This window comes from Poromitra crassiceps (genome assembly GCF_964638095.1).
Source record: "Poromitra crassiceps genome assembly, chromosome: 8".
NCBI classification, from domain to species: Eukaryota; Metazoa; Chordata; class Actinopteri; order Beryciformes; family Melamphaidae; genus Poromitra; species Poromitra crassiceps.
Window position 1 is genome coordinate 34,405,013 of NC_139629.1, and position 18,964 is coordinate 34,423,976.

At 44.7% G+C, this 18,964-nt stretch overlaps 2 protein-coding genes across 3 annotated transcripts in view; both read right to left on the reverse strand.

Moving 5' to 3' along the window:
- Positions 1–641: 641 nt before the first annotated feature.
- On the reverse strand, positions 642–6,995 carry LOC310780866 (uncharacterized protein). Of its 2 annotated transcripts, none has more exons than XM_083641374.1 (6): positions 6,479–6,995; positions 4,764–5,248; positions 3,752–3,818; positions 3,029–3,148; positions 1,809–2,496; positions 642–1,650 (listed from the first exon to the last, which is right to left on the reverse strand). In XM_083641374.1, coding segments are annotated over exons 1-6 (1,641 nt in total). In that variant the 5' UTR covers positions 6,758–6,995; the 3' UTR covers positions 642–1,648. The 2 variants fall into 2 exon arrangements, with proteins under 2 accessions (XP_083497500.1, XP_083497499.1); XM_083641373.1 differs by having other exon boundaries at positions 3,656–3,818.
- Positions 6,996–8,720: 1,725 nt separating this feature from the next.
- Positions 8,721–18,964, reverse strand: part of LOC310780673 (immunoglobulin-like and fibronectin type III domain-containing protein 1) — a gene marked incomplete at its 5' end in the record, with an annotated part of 30,298 nt that continues 20,054 nt past the window's right edge. Inside the window, 13 exons of the mRNA XM_083641190.1 lie at positions 8,721–8,755; positions 8,856–9,182; positions 9,721–10,017; positions 10,175–10,367; positions 10,797–10,882; positions 11,172–11,480; positions 11,760–11,888; positions 11,990–12,169; positions 12,564–12,860; positions 14,056–14,352; positions 14,449–14,590; positions 14,840–14,964; positions 18,101–18,214. Coding sequence (XP_083497316.1) covers positions 8,751–8,755; positions 8,856–9,182; positions 9,721–10,017; positions 10,175–10,367; positions 10,797–10,882; positions 11,172–11,480; positions 11,760–11,888; positions 11,990–12,169; positions 12,564–12,860; positions 14,056–14,352; positions 14,449–14,590; positions 14,840–14,964; positions 18,101–18,214 — 2,501 coding nt within the window. The 3' untranslated portion in view covers positions 8,721–8,750. The remainder of the gene's footprint in view (positions 8,756–8,855; positions 9,183–9,720; positions 10,018–10,174; positions 10,368–10,796; positions 10,883–11,171; positions 11,481–11,759; positions 11,889–11,989; positions 12,170–12,563; positions 12,861–14,055; positions 14,353–14,448; positions 14,591–14,839; positions 14,965–18,100; positions 18,215–18,964) is intronic.

Here is an 18,964-nt window from a genome sequence, read left to right on the forward strand (position 1 = left end):
GCCTTTGTTTCATTTTTCATAATTTTGGCCTACAGCTCCAGAAACCCCCCCAAAAAGTATTTCAAGAAATTAGAATAGTGTGAAGAAAATCAGCAGTTATTTCTCAGTTATGACTGACTCCAGCCTCAGTCCACTCCCTCTGAATCTCCGCCAAATTTTTGAATAGTCTTTGCTTGACAATCCACTGAAGCTCATCCATGGTATTTCCATGATATTCATTTTTTTTAAAGGATCTATATATGACTATATATATATATGACTCTTATATCCACTATATGAAAACAAAGCCATTTAATTGAGAGATATATACCGTATATATATACAGTAGTAACGGCTACTTTTTATACTGTGTGGGGAGATTATATCCTTATGAGTGTGGACCCCAGGGGGGAGTTGCGGTCGCTAAGGTGTCAGCTAATGGGACTATGACTATAATAATATGACTAAATAAACAAAGTAGGTTAGCAATAAGGACACAGAAAAGTGTAGGAGCTCCTGTGTACCTACCCAGAGAGCCTCCGATTGCCGAGCTGTATGCATTTACTTGGCAAACCACCACGTTCAAAACGACCACAAAGCCATTTTAAAACCAACACAGAAAAACGATCAGAACGGAAGATGTGAGTATACAAAAACGGAAGAACCAGGGTTTATTTTAAAAACATGGTGATACGAGAGGAGTAGTGAGGGTTACCAACACCTTGGCAATAGTAACAGTGCATTTTGTAAAAGTGAACAGCGGATCATCTTGGCAGAAATGTATCTTAAAATACTTCAAGGTGTGTTCTGGCTGGCTGGAATTGTAATCAATTAAAAAAGTGCAAACAATACAATGAGCCAAACTATATAAATCACACCTCTGGGTATTTCAAGATGTATTTAACACCAAATACAGACATAAGTCAAAAGGTAAAAAAGAAAAGAAATGATCAACTACAGTTACACCCTATGCTTCAGAAAAGTGAGTGAATAGTTTTTGTTGATTTTTCACAGATGCCCCCCTTCCTATACTCGTGCTTTGATTGGCTGTTTTGCCCGTGTAAACAAGTGGGATACAATACATTACCTTCTGCATCCTTTCCCCCCACCCGAAACAACAAATGTCTCCAGACACGTTTTGAGACAGTGACAAAAAATAAACACATTTTCATGTCAGCAAGACAGGCATTACTTATGGCTTCAAGTGTGTCAATAAGTACTTGTCTTCTCATTGGCCTCTAGTCTAGTTTACCAGTTTAGTCAAGACTAACCCAACTAAAAACAAAAGTTCATCTGAGTTTGCATAAATAGTTTGGCTTTCCAAAGCGTGGAAAATACTCTGTAGAAAGACGGTCATCTTATTGGAACAGGTTAAGGCTCTTGAGGTTGGTATTGGCAGGTAAACCCTGAAGTTACTCATTGGCTAACTTGACACTTTCACATTATTGAGGTACAGGTTTCAGCTGCGACTCCAGCAGAGTGACTGAACTCGTGTTGTTTTTCCGGAGAGAAATCGCATGACTGTATGCAGACTGCACTTAAACATCAGCAATCGATAACAACCCCCCCCCCCCTTCCTATTTGTCAAGTTGTAGACTGTGACTGTAGACTGAGGAAGTGTCCCTTCTCCTCTGTGGATAGGTCAGCTGCTGAAGACTGCACACGTGTTCTCTGGGGAAATATAACAAAACAGAACATATTAGGAGGGATGTGACATTTCTGAGCATATTAATACATCGATATAGTCAACATTTTATCCAATACAGTGATGGCGATGAATCTATTGACTACAGAAAACTAGCATTTTCCCCAATACGCTTCTCACTTACATTTGTCCTCCTCTGGTAGGGCATCGTCTTCTGATGGCTCTTCCTCCTCTGCAGCCTCCTCTTCTTCATAACTCTCCTCTTCAACTGCTATGTCCTCTTTTTCCTCTTCCCCATCAGATGCCTCCTCCTCTACTTCATGGTTCTCCTCCAAAGCCTCCTCTCGCTCAGAGGCATCTTCCTCTTCTACCGGCGAGTCCTCCAAAGCCTCCTCTCCCTCAGATGCATCTTCCCCTTTTACCGGCGAGTCCTCCAATGCCTGCTCTCCCTCGGATGTCGCTACCTCTTCTCGTGGAGACTCCTCCAGTGGCTCCTCTCCTTCAGACGAGTCTTCTTCTTCTTCTTCTACTTGCGGCGACTCCTGTGCCATATCACCTTCAGCTATCTCCTCCTCTTCTGCCTGCGTCTCGTCCACTGCCTCGTTTGCCGCGGCATCTCGCTCTGTCTGCTCCTCCATCGGCTCCTCTGAAGCAGCGGTTTCTTCTATCACAGAGTCTCCATGCTCCACGGGAGCTTCATCCTGTAACACTGCCTCCTCCTCTTCTCCTTGCTCCTCTGGCTGTGGCTCCTCCTCTTCTCCTTGCTCCTCTGGCTGTGACTCCTCCCCTTCTCCTTGCTCCTCTGGCTGTGACTCCTCCCCTTCTCCTTGCTCCTCTGGCTGCGCCTCCTCCTCCTCTACAGCAGGAGCCTCCTGTGGAAGCAACGATGATATTATGAGTACTTTTTCCATTTGATTTCAGCTGCCACTCCATATTTGGCATTTCCACTTCTGCCCCTTCCCGTGCAAATACGACGGTCACCGTCACAGCATATATAAATCAGACACCTTTTAATTGCTTCTCTTCTGCTGGACAGGAGATGCATAAATCAAAGCTATTTTTGTTACATCTTGCTAGCGCACGGAAAGCCCTTATCACTATAATCATACAATCTTTCCAGCTAAAGACAACTTCTACCTACAGTAACATTTTGTCACCTAGACAGCCACCCCCTGATAACCCCAATTTTCCCTGGAAAATGCCCATAAAAGCGACTGGCACAGGTCAGCACTGATGTCATACTTTCACACCCCCGAGCTTGCCTTTAAATTGACCAGAGAAACCCCTGATCGGTGCCTTTTGGTCCACAGACTTGTTGGAGTGACAAGCAATTATTAAACGTGCAAAATAAAAGACAGCTCTGTCTCCTGTGTCTATTTCCTTCCAATAAATGTGTCACTACACCTCCGGTTCTGCGTCTGCAGGAGCTGCTGCTGCTTCTTCTTCTTCTTCAGTCGCTGGAGCTGCCTCATCTTGAGCTGTAAGAGCTAGCTCCTCCACAGGCTGGGCCTCCTCACCCCCCAGCTAAGAGCAGCAAAGCAGGAAAGTAGATTAGATCACTAGACTAAGTCAGGGCAGCAAATCATTTGGGTCTGCAACACGGACATCCAGAGGTCTCACTAAAATAGGGCGCGAGAAGCCTGATATACAGAACAAGGACCTACACAGCAGCGATATATCTTTTTATGTAACAGATCTATGAATCATCAGAGAATTCATGTCAGGTAATTGCCCTCTTCAAATTAATGAGATGAAGATCTCATCGTGGTTCCCTATAGACACACAGTGAACAAAAATAGTAAGGGAGGGAGATCATGTGTGCTCCTCCGTGCTTTGTATTGCTGACAGTTTTGTGTTTAAAGGAATGCCAATGTCCACAATCCACACACAACTGCCTGTGAGGCAAATTATTTTGTACTGGGCATTTATTATTACATGTAAACAGTCTTTTAGTTTGCTGGCCTTAAGTGAAATAGTATTCAACAAAGTGACATTTGATTGGCTCGTGTGTTAGTTTCCAGGAGTGGTTACCTGGGCAACCTGCTCCTGTATGTTCTCCAGCTGTGCCCTGAGGTCAGAGGTCAGACTATGGGCTGCTGTGCTCTGATCCTGCAGACTCTGACGTACCGTACTGAGCTGCTCCTCCACACCGGCCTGCTGCACCCGCTGGGACACCTCCTTCTCCAGCAACTCTCTGAAAGACAGGCACACAGTGACCATTTGCATGTGAAAACCTGACTGTGCAATTATTTTTGCTAAGATATTGTGATCACGATTATTAATCCTGATTTGAGGAACAAAATTATTTCAATGCACACTGCAATGCATCTTATTCAACTAGAGAAGGCATTTGAAGTGAGATAAATGTTTCAAATATTGTTGTTACACCAATACAGCCTCAATTATTAATTTTGGAAACTTATCAATTTTGCAGCCCTATGGAATCTGAATTGTTACTGCTGAAATATTGGTGAGCGGCGCGCCCTGAGGACTTCATAACTTTGCTTTCTTTGAGTCGGACATATTAGCAAAAACAGCCTGTGAACCACATTCCCATTATGTTTAACCGTCTATGTATTTTCATAAGATGTGCTTCAAAGAGGTTTGATGAGCTTCAAAAGGAATTTGATGGAAAACCATTCAGCTGCAGATATTGTCACTCTACCATGGAAATGTTTATATAGATGAGGGCAATCGTACACCATGGATATGGGGCCTACCGACACTAACCTAGAGTAAGACAAGAGAGTCAGACCAGGGCACGGAGAGTCAGACCAGGGCACAGAGAGTCAGACCAGGGCACAGACAGTGAGACAGTGGCAGACACTGGGGCTCTGACAAAGTCAACACAAAGTTATGGGTCAGAGGAGGCCAGCTATTTTTTCCACAGCACCAAAAGCTGCTGCTAGTTTCTCCCTAATGAGTCAAATGTACCTGACAGTGGTGTCTGGGTAGAGTTTAGGTAAAAGCGGAGACCCGGGTTCAAGTCCCGGGAGCGCTACATCCGGCTTGGTCAGATGTTCCTACAGACACAATTGACTGTGTCTGCGGGTGGGAAGCCGGTGGGGTATGAGTCCTGGTCACTGCACTAGTGCCTCCTCCTGGGGGGAGAGAATGGAAGAAAATATGAAAAAAATACCTGACAGTAGCCATCTCCAGTGTATTGGCCTCCAGCTGACCCCGGTAGCCAGCCAGCTGCTCCTTCAGTCCGAGCACCTCGGACGCCTGTCCGTCCAGGACGGCGCCCAGCGTGACGACGTGCCCGACTCTCTCCTCCAGCTTGGACTCTGCTTCTCCCAGGCTCCCCGTTAAGACCTCCACCCTCTGGGAGAGTTCGGCGCTCAGCGCGGCCAGGCCGTCCACCTGCAGCCGGACGTCCTCGAACTCCTCCCCCTGACCCCTCAGCATGCCCTGCAGCCGGCCCAGCTGCTCCAGAGACACGGTGGCCTGCTGCATCTCCGACAGGCGCGCTTTCATCTCGGTGTGGAGGGACAGCACCTGGGCGGGGAGGTCGGACGTCTTCAGCTGCTCCGCCGTGGCCAGCGCCATGCCCACCTGCTTCTGGGCCAGAGCGTAAGACTCCTCCAGCACGTCGAGGCGAAGCTCCAGCCCCTCTGAAGCATGCTGGAGTCAAACACAAGAGGAGGCATGTTGAGGGAAGCTGGTGGTCAGGTCAGTCTCTCAATAAGCAGATGCTTGACATTGCGATCATATTTGTTAGCAGTGGCAACACTGTTGTGTGCAGTGACCTATAGATGAAGCTCCCTCCTGAAGAGGTCATATCTGGCCTACTGTCAATAAGTGTCAATTTCAAGGTTAATTACTATGGTTTCTAACAAACTCACTGCTCCTAGCAGAGAATATTGTGCAGGCCTAAAAGAAAAAACCTTTAAAATGGTTGGAATATTAACTTGACACAGGTAGAAAATGTGACTGACTGAGTCACAAATATCTTCACTCCAGTGTAAAGCAGTTTAGTGTCACATGCACAAGGTCAGCTTACAGTTTTGTGTCAACAGTAACACTTGGGATATTGCTTATTTCATCAAGTCTTTGAAGATCGTAAATATCAAGCCTGCCTACAACGTTTTTTAAGACAAATGCACTGTATCTATCATTATTGAAATCTACATGAAATAGACAAACATCAGTTCGTGTTATCCTTTCATAATACTACAAACAGCTTCTCAACTGGTGTTCAATATCAAAGTTAGACTAAATTTAGCCCTGACGCACTACTGACTTGGGCATTATTATTTTGCCAACTGGCTCTGGCAGTAACGTGTGTTGACTGGTCTGGTGGTGCCGAACGAACAGGCCTACAGACACAGGCAGTAACGTGTGTTGACTGGTCTGGTGGTGCCGAACGAACAGGCCTACAGACACAACAGACAACTTTAATATTTGATGAATGTCTGCAAGCCGAACTACTGTGCACGGCAAAGTCAGAGCTGCTGCAATTGTAGGTCAAGATTAGAATAATCCTCATTACAAACGTGAGCAGCTGTCTAGATGTTAGAAATAGCAGCGTTTTGTACTCACTCCACTGAGGGTCTTGGCATTTTGAAACCTGATAGGGGCCTACAGGTCTCAACTTTCCTTCCTACTGGCTTGCAACTAGCAGCATGCCCTGTTGGCATGTGGTGTGGTGAGGCTATTTTTTATTTCACTAAAGTGTTTAGGCATAATTATGAGCTGATGAAAATATGATTTATGCTAGCCTATAATTCAAAATGACTACTTAGGCTATAGGATAGGCCTATAGCAGCACATCAAGAGGAAGTTTATGCCTTCAGGCTGCAAACTTAAATCCTATTTTCACATTTATTGGTTGAATTATGAATGATTCCTTACCTTGCTGTTGGCCTGTCGAAGCTCCTCCTGTGCGGACTGTACCTTGACAACCTTCATCTGCATGCCCATGAGACTGTCTGCTAAGTAGGTTATAGTTTGGTGCTGCTGGAAGCTGAACCATGCGCCCGTGGCACCGCCGATCACAATCATCAGAAAGAGAATAAAGAGGAGAGCGTAACTATTGCCTCCTCCGCGCACTTCTGACTCCAGCGCGTCTTGTTTGAAAAAGTTGTCTTCATGTTTGTGGTTGCCTTTCCCTTTGCGATGCTTGGCTGTCATTTTTGCCACAAAGGACACGATGTTCTCGCCCGGGCAGAGGTGCTAATTCGGACTTCAGAGGAGGAGGTGTGTCGGGAAGCTTCGACCGAGCCGCCGCAGGCGCTGATTTCTTTCGTTAATTGACGCAGCAGCACGGGGAGGATCTGCCCGTCAATCCGCGCACAATAAAAGAAAGTCGCGAAAAGCTGCGAGTTGTGTTGGCTGGGCTCGGGGGGTTGGGCTGCTGCTGCTGCTGCTGCTGGGTGGGTGGGAGACGGGGAGGGAGGCGTGCACGGGTAGGGAGTGTAGTGTGTCCAGGAAGAGTGACGAGAGTGAGGGGCCGATCCTCCTCTATCCTCCGCCGGGAGTGGCTGAGACTCTCACACCATGTGCGCTGCTGTCATCTAATGGAAAGACTACACGACGTGCAGTGGTGGACGTGACAGTCTGACAGCTAGCTACACGTTGTTCTATTCTTACATCGGTGGGTGCACGGCTGTAGGAAAATCACACACACACACACACACACACACACACACACACACACACACACACACACACACACACACACACACACACACACACACACACACACACACACACACACACACACACACACACACACACACACACACACACACACACACACACACACACACACACACACACACTACACACACACACACACACACACACACTTTATTTCAGGATGTTTCATATTAACCTGACATTGCCAGATGGTGGCGCTATTGTTTGTTTTCGAGATAATCCAGCTTGCTTGCAATGTTAGTTTCATATTACTTGATGACAATATGTGTTTCTGTGGGCTTATGGCTCCGCTCAACTTTTCCGCTAGATAGGGGTAAGTTGATTTTACTGTTTTGTACCTGCTTTTGTTTGATGTACCGCCACAGGTTGACCTGTACATATTTCTCTTTTTCCACTGATCTGATGGATGCTCCAAGCGCGCGCGCGCCCTCTTGTGTGTGGAATCCCGTGTCGAGCATTAAACTCACCTCATTTCTGCATTCTGAAGGTTTTGGTCGGATCAGATTAAATAAACTTGGCATATTTGAGTCCTAGTTGCTTCGAGAAGTTGGCGGTTATTGTTTTAAAACACAAAAGGTTGGTGGAAAGCGGCTAGTTGTCTGGGACCTTGTTTCTTCTTCTACGGGACACGCCACAGCCTGACCGTAGAAGAAGAAACATTAAACAAAGGTCAGTGCTGCCAAAAGGCCAGTCCTGTCCGTTTCCAGACAACTAGCTGCTTTTCGACGTCAAACTTTGTTTTAAAAGACTAACCACTAACCTTTTGTTTTGAAGCCACTAAATTCCAACGTTTCTTTCATCTAATGAAACATTCAGAATGCAGAATAAGGTGAGTTTAACGCCCGACACGGAATTCCACAAGTTGTTCATACCAGAAGGTAAGAGGGTGCTTTTCCAGCCTGAGGGCTGTAAAGTATGCAAAAGATGCTTCTCTTTAGCTTAGCTTCCAGCTTGTTTATTTCAGGACTTGCAGCAGTAACAACATACAGGATGTGTACAGGGAAACGTCACGTCCTGTGGTAGAGGCAGATTACCGTAATAACAATGTACAGCGCACGCGCACTAGACTAGCGTCAGTGTATTAATACTACCGTATATGACAAGGGCTACCACCATGACATCAAAGGGCTGACTGTTCTCTCCCTCCCCACCAATCTCCATTTTCTGCATGTTTTGTTGTTGGACTCATTTCTTGGACTAAAACACTCCACAGTGAAATATTTTTCAAACCAGGAATGCAAATATTTTATTTGTAGTTTATTCACAGAAACAAAACTCATTTTCATTTCAATACAAGTTCAATAAATATGCCTAGTGTATATCCCTTCTTTTTGTATTAGTGCAATCAGTGCATGACTTCCAAGCAGCACAACCATGCATTGGACATTGCAAATCAAACATCATGTATTAGATCATGCTAACCCTAACTTTATATGCTATTGGTATTGTGGTTGCAGCAGTTTCTTCACTCTGTATAGGAGGGAGACAAACAGATTTAGCATTTAGTATCGTGTACTCACTTCAATGCTGTTTCCTATGTATAGCCTTTGAATGAAAGGCTCCCTCTCACCTCTGACATTGAGTATGGTGGAGCATTCGTCTCTCCCCAGTGTGTTCTCTGCACTGATGCTGTACTCCCCCATGTCTCTGGGACCGACGTGGAGGATTAACATGGAGCAAACTCCGCAGGTGTTGGAGATGTAGTAGTTGGTATTAGTGTTGATGCTGATGTTGTTGCGATACCACGTGATGCGAGGTTTGGGGTTTCCCTTCACCGCACAGCTCATGTAGCACTCGTAGCCTTTGGGTGCAGTGTGTTGCTTTAAGGGCACAATGAAGGTTGGAGCACATTGCAGATCACAGTTCTTTTTGGCTGCTGAGCTCACCACAAACTTTTCTGAGAGAAGAGAAGAGAAGCACTAGGATTAGTTGCGCATTCCATTCGTATTGGGAACTAGGAATTTCCCAGGTCAAAGACGGTCGGGAACGCCTCCCTGTGATGTCACCTGCCCTCCGATTTCCTAACCCCGATCTCGGGGGAGCCTCCCCATCCCCGACCTCAACATCCAAGATGGCAGCTCCGCGCGTCAACATGGTGAAAGTTGTACTAAATACTGTTATTAGCGTCTGTTATTTATGTCTCAGTGCTGTCTAACTTCTATCTGTGGACATGCTGCTACAGGGTTAGTATGAACAACATACCGCATAATGTGTTGTTATGAACTGTTATTGCTATCAAAGGGCTAGGCTGGCTAGAGCTAACCCTGTTCTCTGAAACGGGGTCAACTCGAGTGTGACATCACTCAACTGGGTGGATATTCCTGTTTCCCAATTCAAATGGAATGCGCCCAGTCAGCCTTTGGAGTTGTTCAAGACCATGCTTCTGCTGTGAGGCTGCACAAAACAAAGTTTACACGACACAGGAAGTAACGCACCTTTCTTCTTCTCCCTTCCCCAGGTCGGTGACTCAGAGGGTGCAGATATGCCCATGTCGTTTTTGGCGTAGACGCGGAAGCGGTACTCCCTCCCCTGCATGATGTTGCAGGCCGTGAACTTGTTGTTGAAGAGCCTGTCGGCCACCGTGCTCCAGGTGTGTTTGCTAGAGTCCCGTTTGGAAACGGTGTAGTGGAGGCGGTCGTCGCGCTTCTCATCGGGAGAAGGCGCCCAGATGACCGTCACAGTGCCGGGCACATTTTCATCCAGCTCTATCGATCCAGGAGGCTTTGGGTCATCTGTAACATTAATTTAGTTTTACCGCTAAATATGCTGCGACACCAAATTATTTAAGAAATGAAATAGTAAAGAAATCAGTTTTATGTTATAAAATTATATGTATTTATATTCATTTATTTATTTATTTATTATATTGTTATATATCTTATATATTACCTGTGACCCTGACTTCTATACTGTATGTCTCCTGTCCCGCCATATTTTTCACCAGAATGGAGTAGATCCCGGAGTCGGAGCGCTCAGAGGAGGGGATCAGCACCTGGGACGACTCGTCAGAGTTGCTCACTGTAGCCCGCTTTGTCACAGGTGTGTTGTCCTTCAGCCACATGATCACTGGCTGTGGGGAGGCCTGTGAGGAACATGCTCAGAGCATCAGAAGTATCTTGAACATGTCAACACCCAATGCACCTGGTTGCCCTTGTGAACCCTGTTGTGAGCCTAAATACTGTACATCCCCCCTGAATTTCTTGTAGGCTGACAGCTACATGTGTCCTTCTGCTAAATTGTCCCCGAGCAAAGACAGGAAATCCACACCATGTCCAGGATGCTGTTCTTCTGCACTCTGACGGGCAAGTACAAATATTCCTTTATGATGACCAATCAGATTATTATGATGATTGTGATTGTTATTATTATTATACACACAATTCAGAACAGAAACTAGACCTTGAAGTCAAATTTAGCTTTTGTTTGGTTCCCCCTGTGGTAGACCAAGAGTTTGAATTAGTTAGTTGCCAATAATGCAGCTAAAATATGAATTGCCGAAATTAAATCCCACCTCAAAGTTGACTGTGATCCTGACTGAGTTGCCTGCTCGCACCACCATGAAACTATTCATCTTGCGGTTTGTGAATCTTGGCCTCACTGAAAGAGAATAACAAATCATGACAAAAATACCATTATTTACCTTTATGGAGACACTGTTACCATGAGTGCCTTACTGTACAGTGAGTGCAACATTTGAGTAAACTCAAATTCATAAATTCCATTCTAATTCAATTAAAAATGTACATGAAAAGTGGATTTTGATTGATTTTAGCTTATAAAAAAACAATGCCCCTCTTCAAAGCGCTAAATGCTTAGATGCTAGAAAGAAAAGCATTATACACAATACATATTGCTCCTCTGAATCTCCAATAAGAGAGTTACGTACCAGGTGAAGGCATTGCAAGGACATAGTTGGCCAGCTCTTGGGGAGCGCTGTCTCCTCCCTCATTGGTAGCGGTCACCCTCACCCAGTACATGGACATGGACTGGAGGCCTCTCACACTGAAGGACGTCATGATGATGGGGCTGGGATGACAGCAGGTCCATTCGGTGCACTCAGCATGCCGGATCTCCACTAAATATCCTTTGGCCTCATCCTGGACTCCAGGTTTCTCCTCAGGCTTGGTCCATGCCAGCGTCAAGTGGGTGTAAGACGTTTCCATCACCTTCAGGTCTACAACTTTACCAGGAGGCTCTAGAGAAGACAAGAAGCATGTCATACAATTAAAAGATGATATCGTATAATGTCAAATAGTTAGGTTTATATAGTGACTGCAGCTGGTTTTGGTTCTTTATTAGAACTTAGTACTAAATTAGTACTCAAAATCTAACATCAGAATTTTAAAATACTTTCTGCGTGTTGTCAATATTCTTACCAAATCTATAATGTAATATTTGTTCATATTATTCTGTATGATTATAATCTACGAGTTATGGTTTACTGTATTAAATGGAAAACGGGTGCATCACTTACTCTTGGGATCCCTTGCAAAAACAAACTCGGAGGGGTCGCTGAATTCACCGGCTCCTGAGACGTTGATGGCAGCAACTCTGAATTCATATTCCAAACCTGCCACAATGTCTTTCACTGCACATTTCTTCTCTGCAAGTAAAACAAACAAACAAACAAACAAAAACCATCAGTGTTCTACAATTGACGTTTGTCAATGGAGACAGTTTGGACGACGGTAAATCAATTCAGACCTTTTATCAGTTCACCCATGTCATCGACAACGCTCCACAGATTGCTCCCCTTCTTGCGTTTCTCCACCATGTAGCCTAAGATGCGGGAGCCTCCCGTGTTCGCCGGCGGAGTCCAGGAGAGGTTGATGCAGTCGTCAGAGGCACTAAGCACTTTAGGAGGTGCTGGAGGGCCAGCGAAAGCTGCAGCATGTAGGGAGAAAATAGACAGTACTTTTGGGACGGTTTCGAGTCAGTTACTGCAGATTTAACTATTCTTGCATGTATGGATTGAGACTCCTTCTAGCCCACTAGCAATAGAATATTTTGGAATAACAATTTTACCAATGCCTCTATTCAAGAATTCAACTAAGCTCTTCTCCAGGATGTCATTAATTAATTAATTGATTAACAAATTAATTGATTAATTGATTTGTCCTTGGTTTGGACTCTACTGTCAGTTATTGTATTAACAGTCACTGCAACAGGAAGTAAGCTAGGGCCAATTTAAAATGTTTATGTTGTCGAGTTGAAACAGAATCTCGAGTGCATTCGATCCAAATCCTGGAGAACAACAACAGACTTGAGTTAGTCTCACCCAGTGTGCCAGCCTGCATGTCATCGGTCTCCATCATGTCACTGATCCCCTCCGCGGTCATCGCCCAGATGCGGTAGCAGTACCTCCGGCCGTGCTCCACGCCCGTGTCGCGGTAGCTGGGCACACCTGGGATCTCCCCTATTTTCTTCCAGGTATTTCGGCCCACCTGCTGTCGCTCCAAGATGTAGTTGCTCACTGGGCAGCCGCCATCGTCCTTCGGAGGCCTCCACTTGAATTCAATACACGTAGCTGAGCTCTCGATGACCTCCGCAGGACCCAGGGGTGAGGTGGGTTTGTCTGAAAGATCACAAAAAGTCTGAGAAACTTTCCTCGCTTGCTTATTTGAGAGTGCTTATACTGCATTTATACTGGAGCAGCAGACAGTAAACCGCAAAAGCAGGTATAATAATTTTCAATGAGAGATTATGGTCAAATCTGACAATTCAGATGGTGACTGCATGGCACTGGCAGCTGCAGTCGATGTTAAAACAAAGATGCTATTTGTCAGCCTCTGATATAGATTTCCAAACCGTCACATCATGACAAGCTGGGGTTCTTTCTTTTTCAAGTAGAGCAAAACGGAAAGCTCTTGCAGTTAGGATTAGGAATAGTTTGAGGGTTGAGATTTTGGTCAAATAATAAGTAGCTGGTGTAAATGTGTCCCGCCACAGATGGGCTCAGTGAAATGTAGCACCCTGTTCAAGTAATGGAGGAACGAATGGCCTCATTCACTGTACACCATAATGTGGATGAGCTATGAGGGAGCAGATGGAACACACTGCGCTCTGATGTTGAGGATCTTTAAAGAGTGGAGGACTTTTTGCCACTCAGCTCGCTGCATAAATCATATTTATTGACAGCTATAAACATAGGGATTTTTTTGCAGCAGCAGCTAGACACAGAGTTGATCATTATCTATGAATCACGCAGACATTCCTTTGTCTTTGCATCACATGGAATCATTATTCTAACTGTAGAGCATAATGGACAAAAAGTGATTCTTGATTCTATGGGCCAGAATTATTTTCCTTTAGGGGTGTAACGATACACATTTATTCGTATTGAACTGTTTAGGTGCAGTACAAGGCTTTAGGTTCAGTACACATTAACACATTTTTCACTGCTGAACAGCACAAGTCTTCTACAAGGATATCAACTAGAAGTGCAGACATCCACCAACGTCAATATTCCAGTTCACTATGATATGCAAATTTTGTGAGTCGGATCGGAACCCTGAAAACTGGCCCAGTAGTTTTTCCGTAATCCTGCTAACAGACAGACAGACAGACAAATTAACCGACAGACACTCAAACGGCACTGAACCTACTTGGCGGAGGTAACCAAAACTGAGACGAAAAAGACGAAAGTGCTAAAAACATTGTCGTAAATTGAAATAATACCGAACCGTGACACCACTGTGTCGTGTCATGTCATATCGTATCGAACCGAACCGGGAATTTTGTGAACACTATTTTTCCTTTCATTCACTCACCAAGCACAATGAGTTGTGAAATGGCCTCAGTGATGCCGTGCTCATTCTTGATCTTCAGCTTGACCTCTCCTGTGTCCTTCCGCTGGCACTTGCTCAGTAACAAGCGGCTGTGGCCTACACACTTCTCTATCTTGATGTTCTTGTTGTCGTCTAGGAGCTCGTCTCCCTCTCTGTACCACTGGATCTTCATGGGTTCATGGCCAACAAAAGGCAGTTTGAAGATGGCCTTCTGCCCCACTTTAACGGTCACCGGCTCAGCGAATGTACTCAGGTCAACAGGGTCAAACCTCGGAGGGTCTAAAAAAAGGGACCAGGAAAGAAGGCTATGTCATTTCGAGGAAGACAGGGGGATGTTCATCGATATCGTTTTATAACACGACAACTTCTTCAAACCTTTGACGTTGATCACCGCCTCTGTTTTACGACCATCTGCCTCAAAGCGGTATTTCCCAGAGAGTTCCTCCTTGCAGCCGATTATGACCAGCTTATGGGTGGCACCTTCCTTGGTGATCATGAAATTATCATCTGCAGATATCTGCAGATAAAGCAAGCAAGAGAAAAGTTTACAAATAGATCAGTCATTCATAAAAATGGGCAACAATGGAATTAAAGGACAATGCCATCATTTTGACATGTGGGTCCATCAGCAGGGTTATGGATTCCCAATAATGTAAAAGCATACAGAGCAATGCTGTTTCTTTAAGGAAGTTCTTAACTAGTCACAGACAGTGCGATCATGGTACCCATAAACATGCTGAGCTGAGTTTAGTCCTTTCAGACTAACCTTCTTGCCGTCTCTGAACCAGGCTCCCTCACAGTCTTCACTGCTGAGCTTACAGGTGATCTCAGCGCTCTCACCGATGATGGCACTGACATCAGACAACCCACTGATGAAGTGAACCCCTGGATCTGACATACACAACAACAAACAGTTAGAGGCAGTACAGTCAAATGTGTATTTGTGTCAAGGCCAACAAACTGAAACAAAAAAACAGTAGAGTAGAGAGTGCTACATTTGGGTGTATATTGTAAAAATCTTCAGTAGATGGCAGTGTTTTAGTCAAGTCACTATATCTCGAGTCCCCAGTGAAAGAAGAGTCACCGAAGAAGAGTCTGAGCTGACTGCTGAGTCCGTATTATCTGAGTCCGAGTCCGGAGTTACTGAACATGAGCGTGAAGTGAATCCACATGTAGGCGGAACACACGTGCCTGCCCTGGCATGAAATGGAATAATGTCACGGGTATTCATTAATATAGCTATCAATATCAACCAAAAAAGGAACAAAAACAAAAAAAACTGTCTATAAATTAACAAGTCAGAGTCCTCTTCAACTTCCAAGTCCGAATGCATGAATGCTCGAGTCCAAGTCACGAGTCCTGAAAATGAGTCCAGGACTCCGACTCGAGTCCGACTCGGCTGGACTACAACAGAAGGTGCTCTTTGCTGTGACGTTACCGAAGGTGCACTTTGTTGTGAAGTTACAGAAGGTGCTCTTTGCTGTGACGTTACAGAAGGTGCTCTTTGCTGTGATGTTACAGAAGGTGCTCCTTGCTGTGAAGTTACAGAAGGTGCTCTTTGCTGTGAAGTTACAGAAGGTGCTCTTTGCTGTGACGTTACAGAAGGTGCTCTTTGCTGTGACGTTACAGAAGGTGCTCTTTGCTGTGACGTTACAGAAGGTGCTCTTTGTTGTGACGTTACAGAAGGTGCTCTTTGCTGTGACGTTACAGAAGGTGCTCTTTGCTGTGAAGTTACAGAAGGTGCTCTTTGCTGTGAAGTTACAGAAGGTGCTCTTTGCTGTGAAGTTACAGAAGGTGCTCTTTGCTGCTGTGACGTTACAGAAGGTGCTCTTTGCTGTGAAGTTACAGAAGGTGCTCTTTGCTGCTGTGAAGTTACAGAAGGTGCTCTTTGCTGTGAAGTTACAGAAGGTGCTCTTTGCTGTGACGTTACAGAAGGTGCTCTTTGCTGTGACGTTACAGAAGGTGCTCTTTGCTGTGAAGTTACAGAAGGTGCTCTTTGCTGCTGTGAAGTTACAGAAGGTGCTCTTTGCTGTGACGTTACAGAAGGTGCTCTTTGCTGTGAAGTTACAGAAGGTGCTCTTTGCTGTGAAGTTACAGAAGGTGCTCTTTGCTGTGAAGTTACTGCATCAAAAGAAGAAGAAGCTTTTTCAAAGAACAGGTGGGGGGAAAAAGATTCCTGTTTCTCCATTGTGGACCACATACAAATGACCAACGTAAAGCAGCATTTAACATGCAACAGCAGAATTATATGACAAAACTAACTGATAATAACTGTACATTAAGGATTGTGATTAAGTCATAATTATTTGGACTATAAATCTTGCGTGCTTCGCGCGCTCCTTTCTAGCATCCCTCGCCTGCTCAACTGGCAGCACTCATTTACTTACCATGCCTTGTTGGTTTGCCCTTGCAGGTGCAGCTCGCATGCTACACATGCTCACCCTGCTCAACCGTTGAGCAATTGTGTTCCACAGAACCTTGCCTTATTATAGTAGTGACCAGTGTTGGGGGTAACTCATTACAAAAGTAACATATTACATGTAATATATTTCAATCATGAGAGACCAGAGGGTAAGGTTAATCAGCAAGCTTTATTAAAGTATGGCATGGCGATGAGATTCATGGCCGGAAGCGGTATGGCATTAATTCTGATGGCGTGGCAGCATGGCAACTGATTCTTTGGCGTAGTGACTCCGTGGCAAGATGCCTCTCTTCTTGAGGCGGGAGGGCATCTGCTCGGGCTAGAATAGAGAACCCCATCCCGTAGGGGATTCTTCAGGAGTCAATACATTGGTGGTGGACTGGGGAGGTGGGTGGGGTGAAACGCGGCTTCCAGAGAGGGAATTAGATCAGCTTAGTGCAGCGGCTAGAGGACAGGGAACAAGGACGGTGGTGTGCCCGGCGTGGCTATAAATACTGCCGCGTCATAGCCTCGGTACTGACGACATTAACGCCGTCACCTAGGCAAGTGCGTCACGCGGACGTCACGCTGGGATTACTGCACTGACGACATTAGCGGCGTCACCTAGGCAAGTGCGTCACGCGAACGTCACGCTGGGATTACTGCACTTGTCGTCACGCTAGGATTACATGTGATGATGGGGTCGCTATGTCACTAGATTACGTGTGGCGTGTGGCAGCGTGTCTGGTCTTCATCTTGAAACTAGGTCGAGACCATCATTACTTTTAGCAGTAACTCAGTAATACAACTTATTACTTATAGGATGTCAGTAATATTATACCAGTTACTTTGTCAAGTAACTCAAGTTACAAATTGAGTTACTTTTGTTTTATCAAAGCACCTATTTAAATAAAGATACAATCATTTCCTAATCAAACCGTGTTTTTTATGCAAATAACCACTATAGATGACAATAACAAAGGAAAATAATACAATTTTGAATTTTGGATTGTTTACACTCACTTCAAGGCAGTTGAAATTATTTTTCGGGATGGTTCCGGGGTGGCAATGTCATTCTGCTGCTGCTGTTGTTTTTGTGAAAGTAATGCAAAAGTAGTATAATAAGTAACGAGTTACTCTACACAGACAGTAATATTATAAAGTAACGTATTACTTTCAAATGAAAGTAACTAGTAATATGTAGCAGCATATTACATGTTGAAAGTAACTTGCCCAACACTGGTAGTGACTAGTGAGATTAGTGCTTTTGCTAGTTGTAAATAGCCCTTGAGTAGAGCTGATCCTATGAAAGTACAGTTGAGATTAGCACAGCTTATTCATTCTCATCATCTGAAGTAACACTGTACATGTAGAATAGGTTAATTTAGCCACTCAACAGGATGGAAAATGGAGCCAAGTAGTGCTACAGATCAGCCAACTGAAGTTCAAAGCAGCCTGGTGTTCTAGCAGAACTCGTGTTAGACAAGCTTCTAATATGTTTCAGTGAGCAGCGTCAATGGATGATGCAGATGTGCATGTCAAGTCTTTGCTCCATCCTTTCAAATGATGGATGCACCTGGATCACATCCCTTTCATTCAATGAAGACACCATCGTCGGTTGCTTACCAATCACCACATCTTCTATCAACGGGCCTTGCCTTTTACGCCTTGAATGCGTGGCAGAAGCGACGTCCTCAGTCTTGTTATGCTCACTTTGGTCATTTAGATCTCTGCTTTCACCTTCAAATTAAAATATTCAAGCCTGAACTTTACACACAACAACTGAAGTTTCATTCTAAATCACATCTGTAAGGGTCTCACAGGCAGCAGAAACGGCAACAACAAGGGATGTTTTATATCAAAAGAGAATGTGGGGTGTTAGACAAAGATTAAGTCAGTTAACAAATACATAAGAAATGAACATGTCTGCAAACAAACAGAAAAGGAAATCTTGCCAAGAAGCCAGAGCAATTGTCGCTGCTGCTGACAAACGCCAAGAAATTGCGGTCTCTTACCCGTGACTACTACATCTCGTGGCTGTTGGCCTTGCTTCGTACAGCGTGAAAATGTGTCAAGACCAGTGGAGTTCTCATTCCCATCACAATCACTTGGTTCATTTGGATCTGTGTCACAGCCAGGAAATTCAAGCACACACTGAACTTTCCCAGAGTGGATTTGTTCTGAAGTTCTGAATCAAGAGGTTATCCAAGCAAGTATTGTTTTCAAACAATGTCAAAGATGAAGCACACAGACAGAGTAACAGACATTCTTCGGAAAGACAAATGGACAAGAAGCACAGCTCCGATATGTTTACAAGCTTAGATTATTGCATTGCAGTATATCTCAAATACAATACATTTGCAGTTTTACGGAGTAGTTTTAGACCTGTTTTCAGGTAGATACTGTAGGTATGTGAGTGATGTTCTTTTCCCATCATACAGAAACAAACAGGTCCTACAGGTAGCACCTGAACGCTTGGCAGATCCAGTG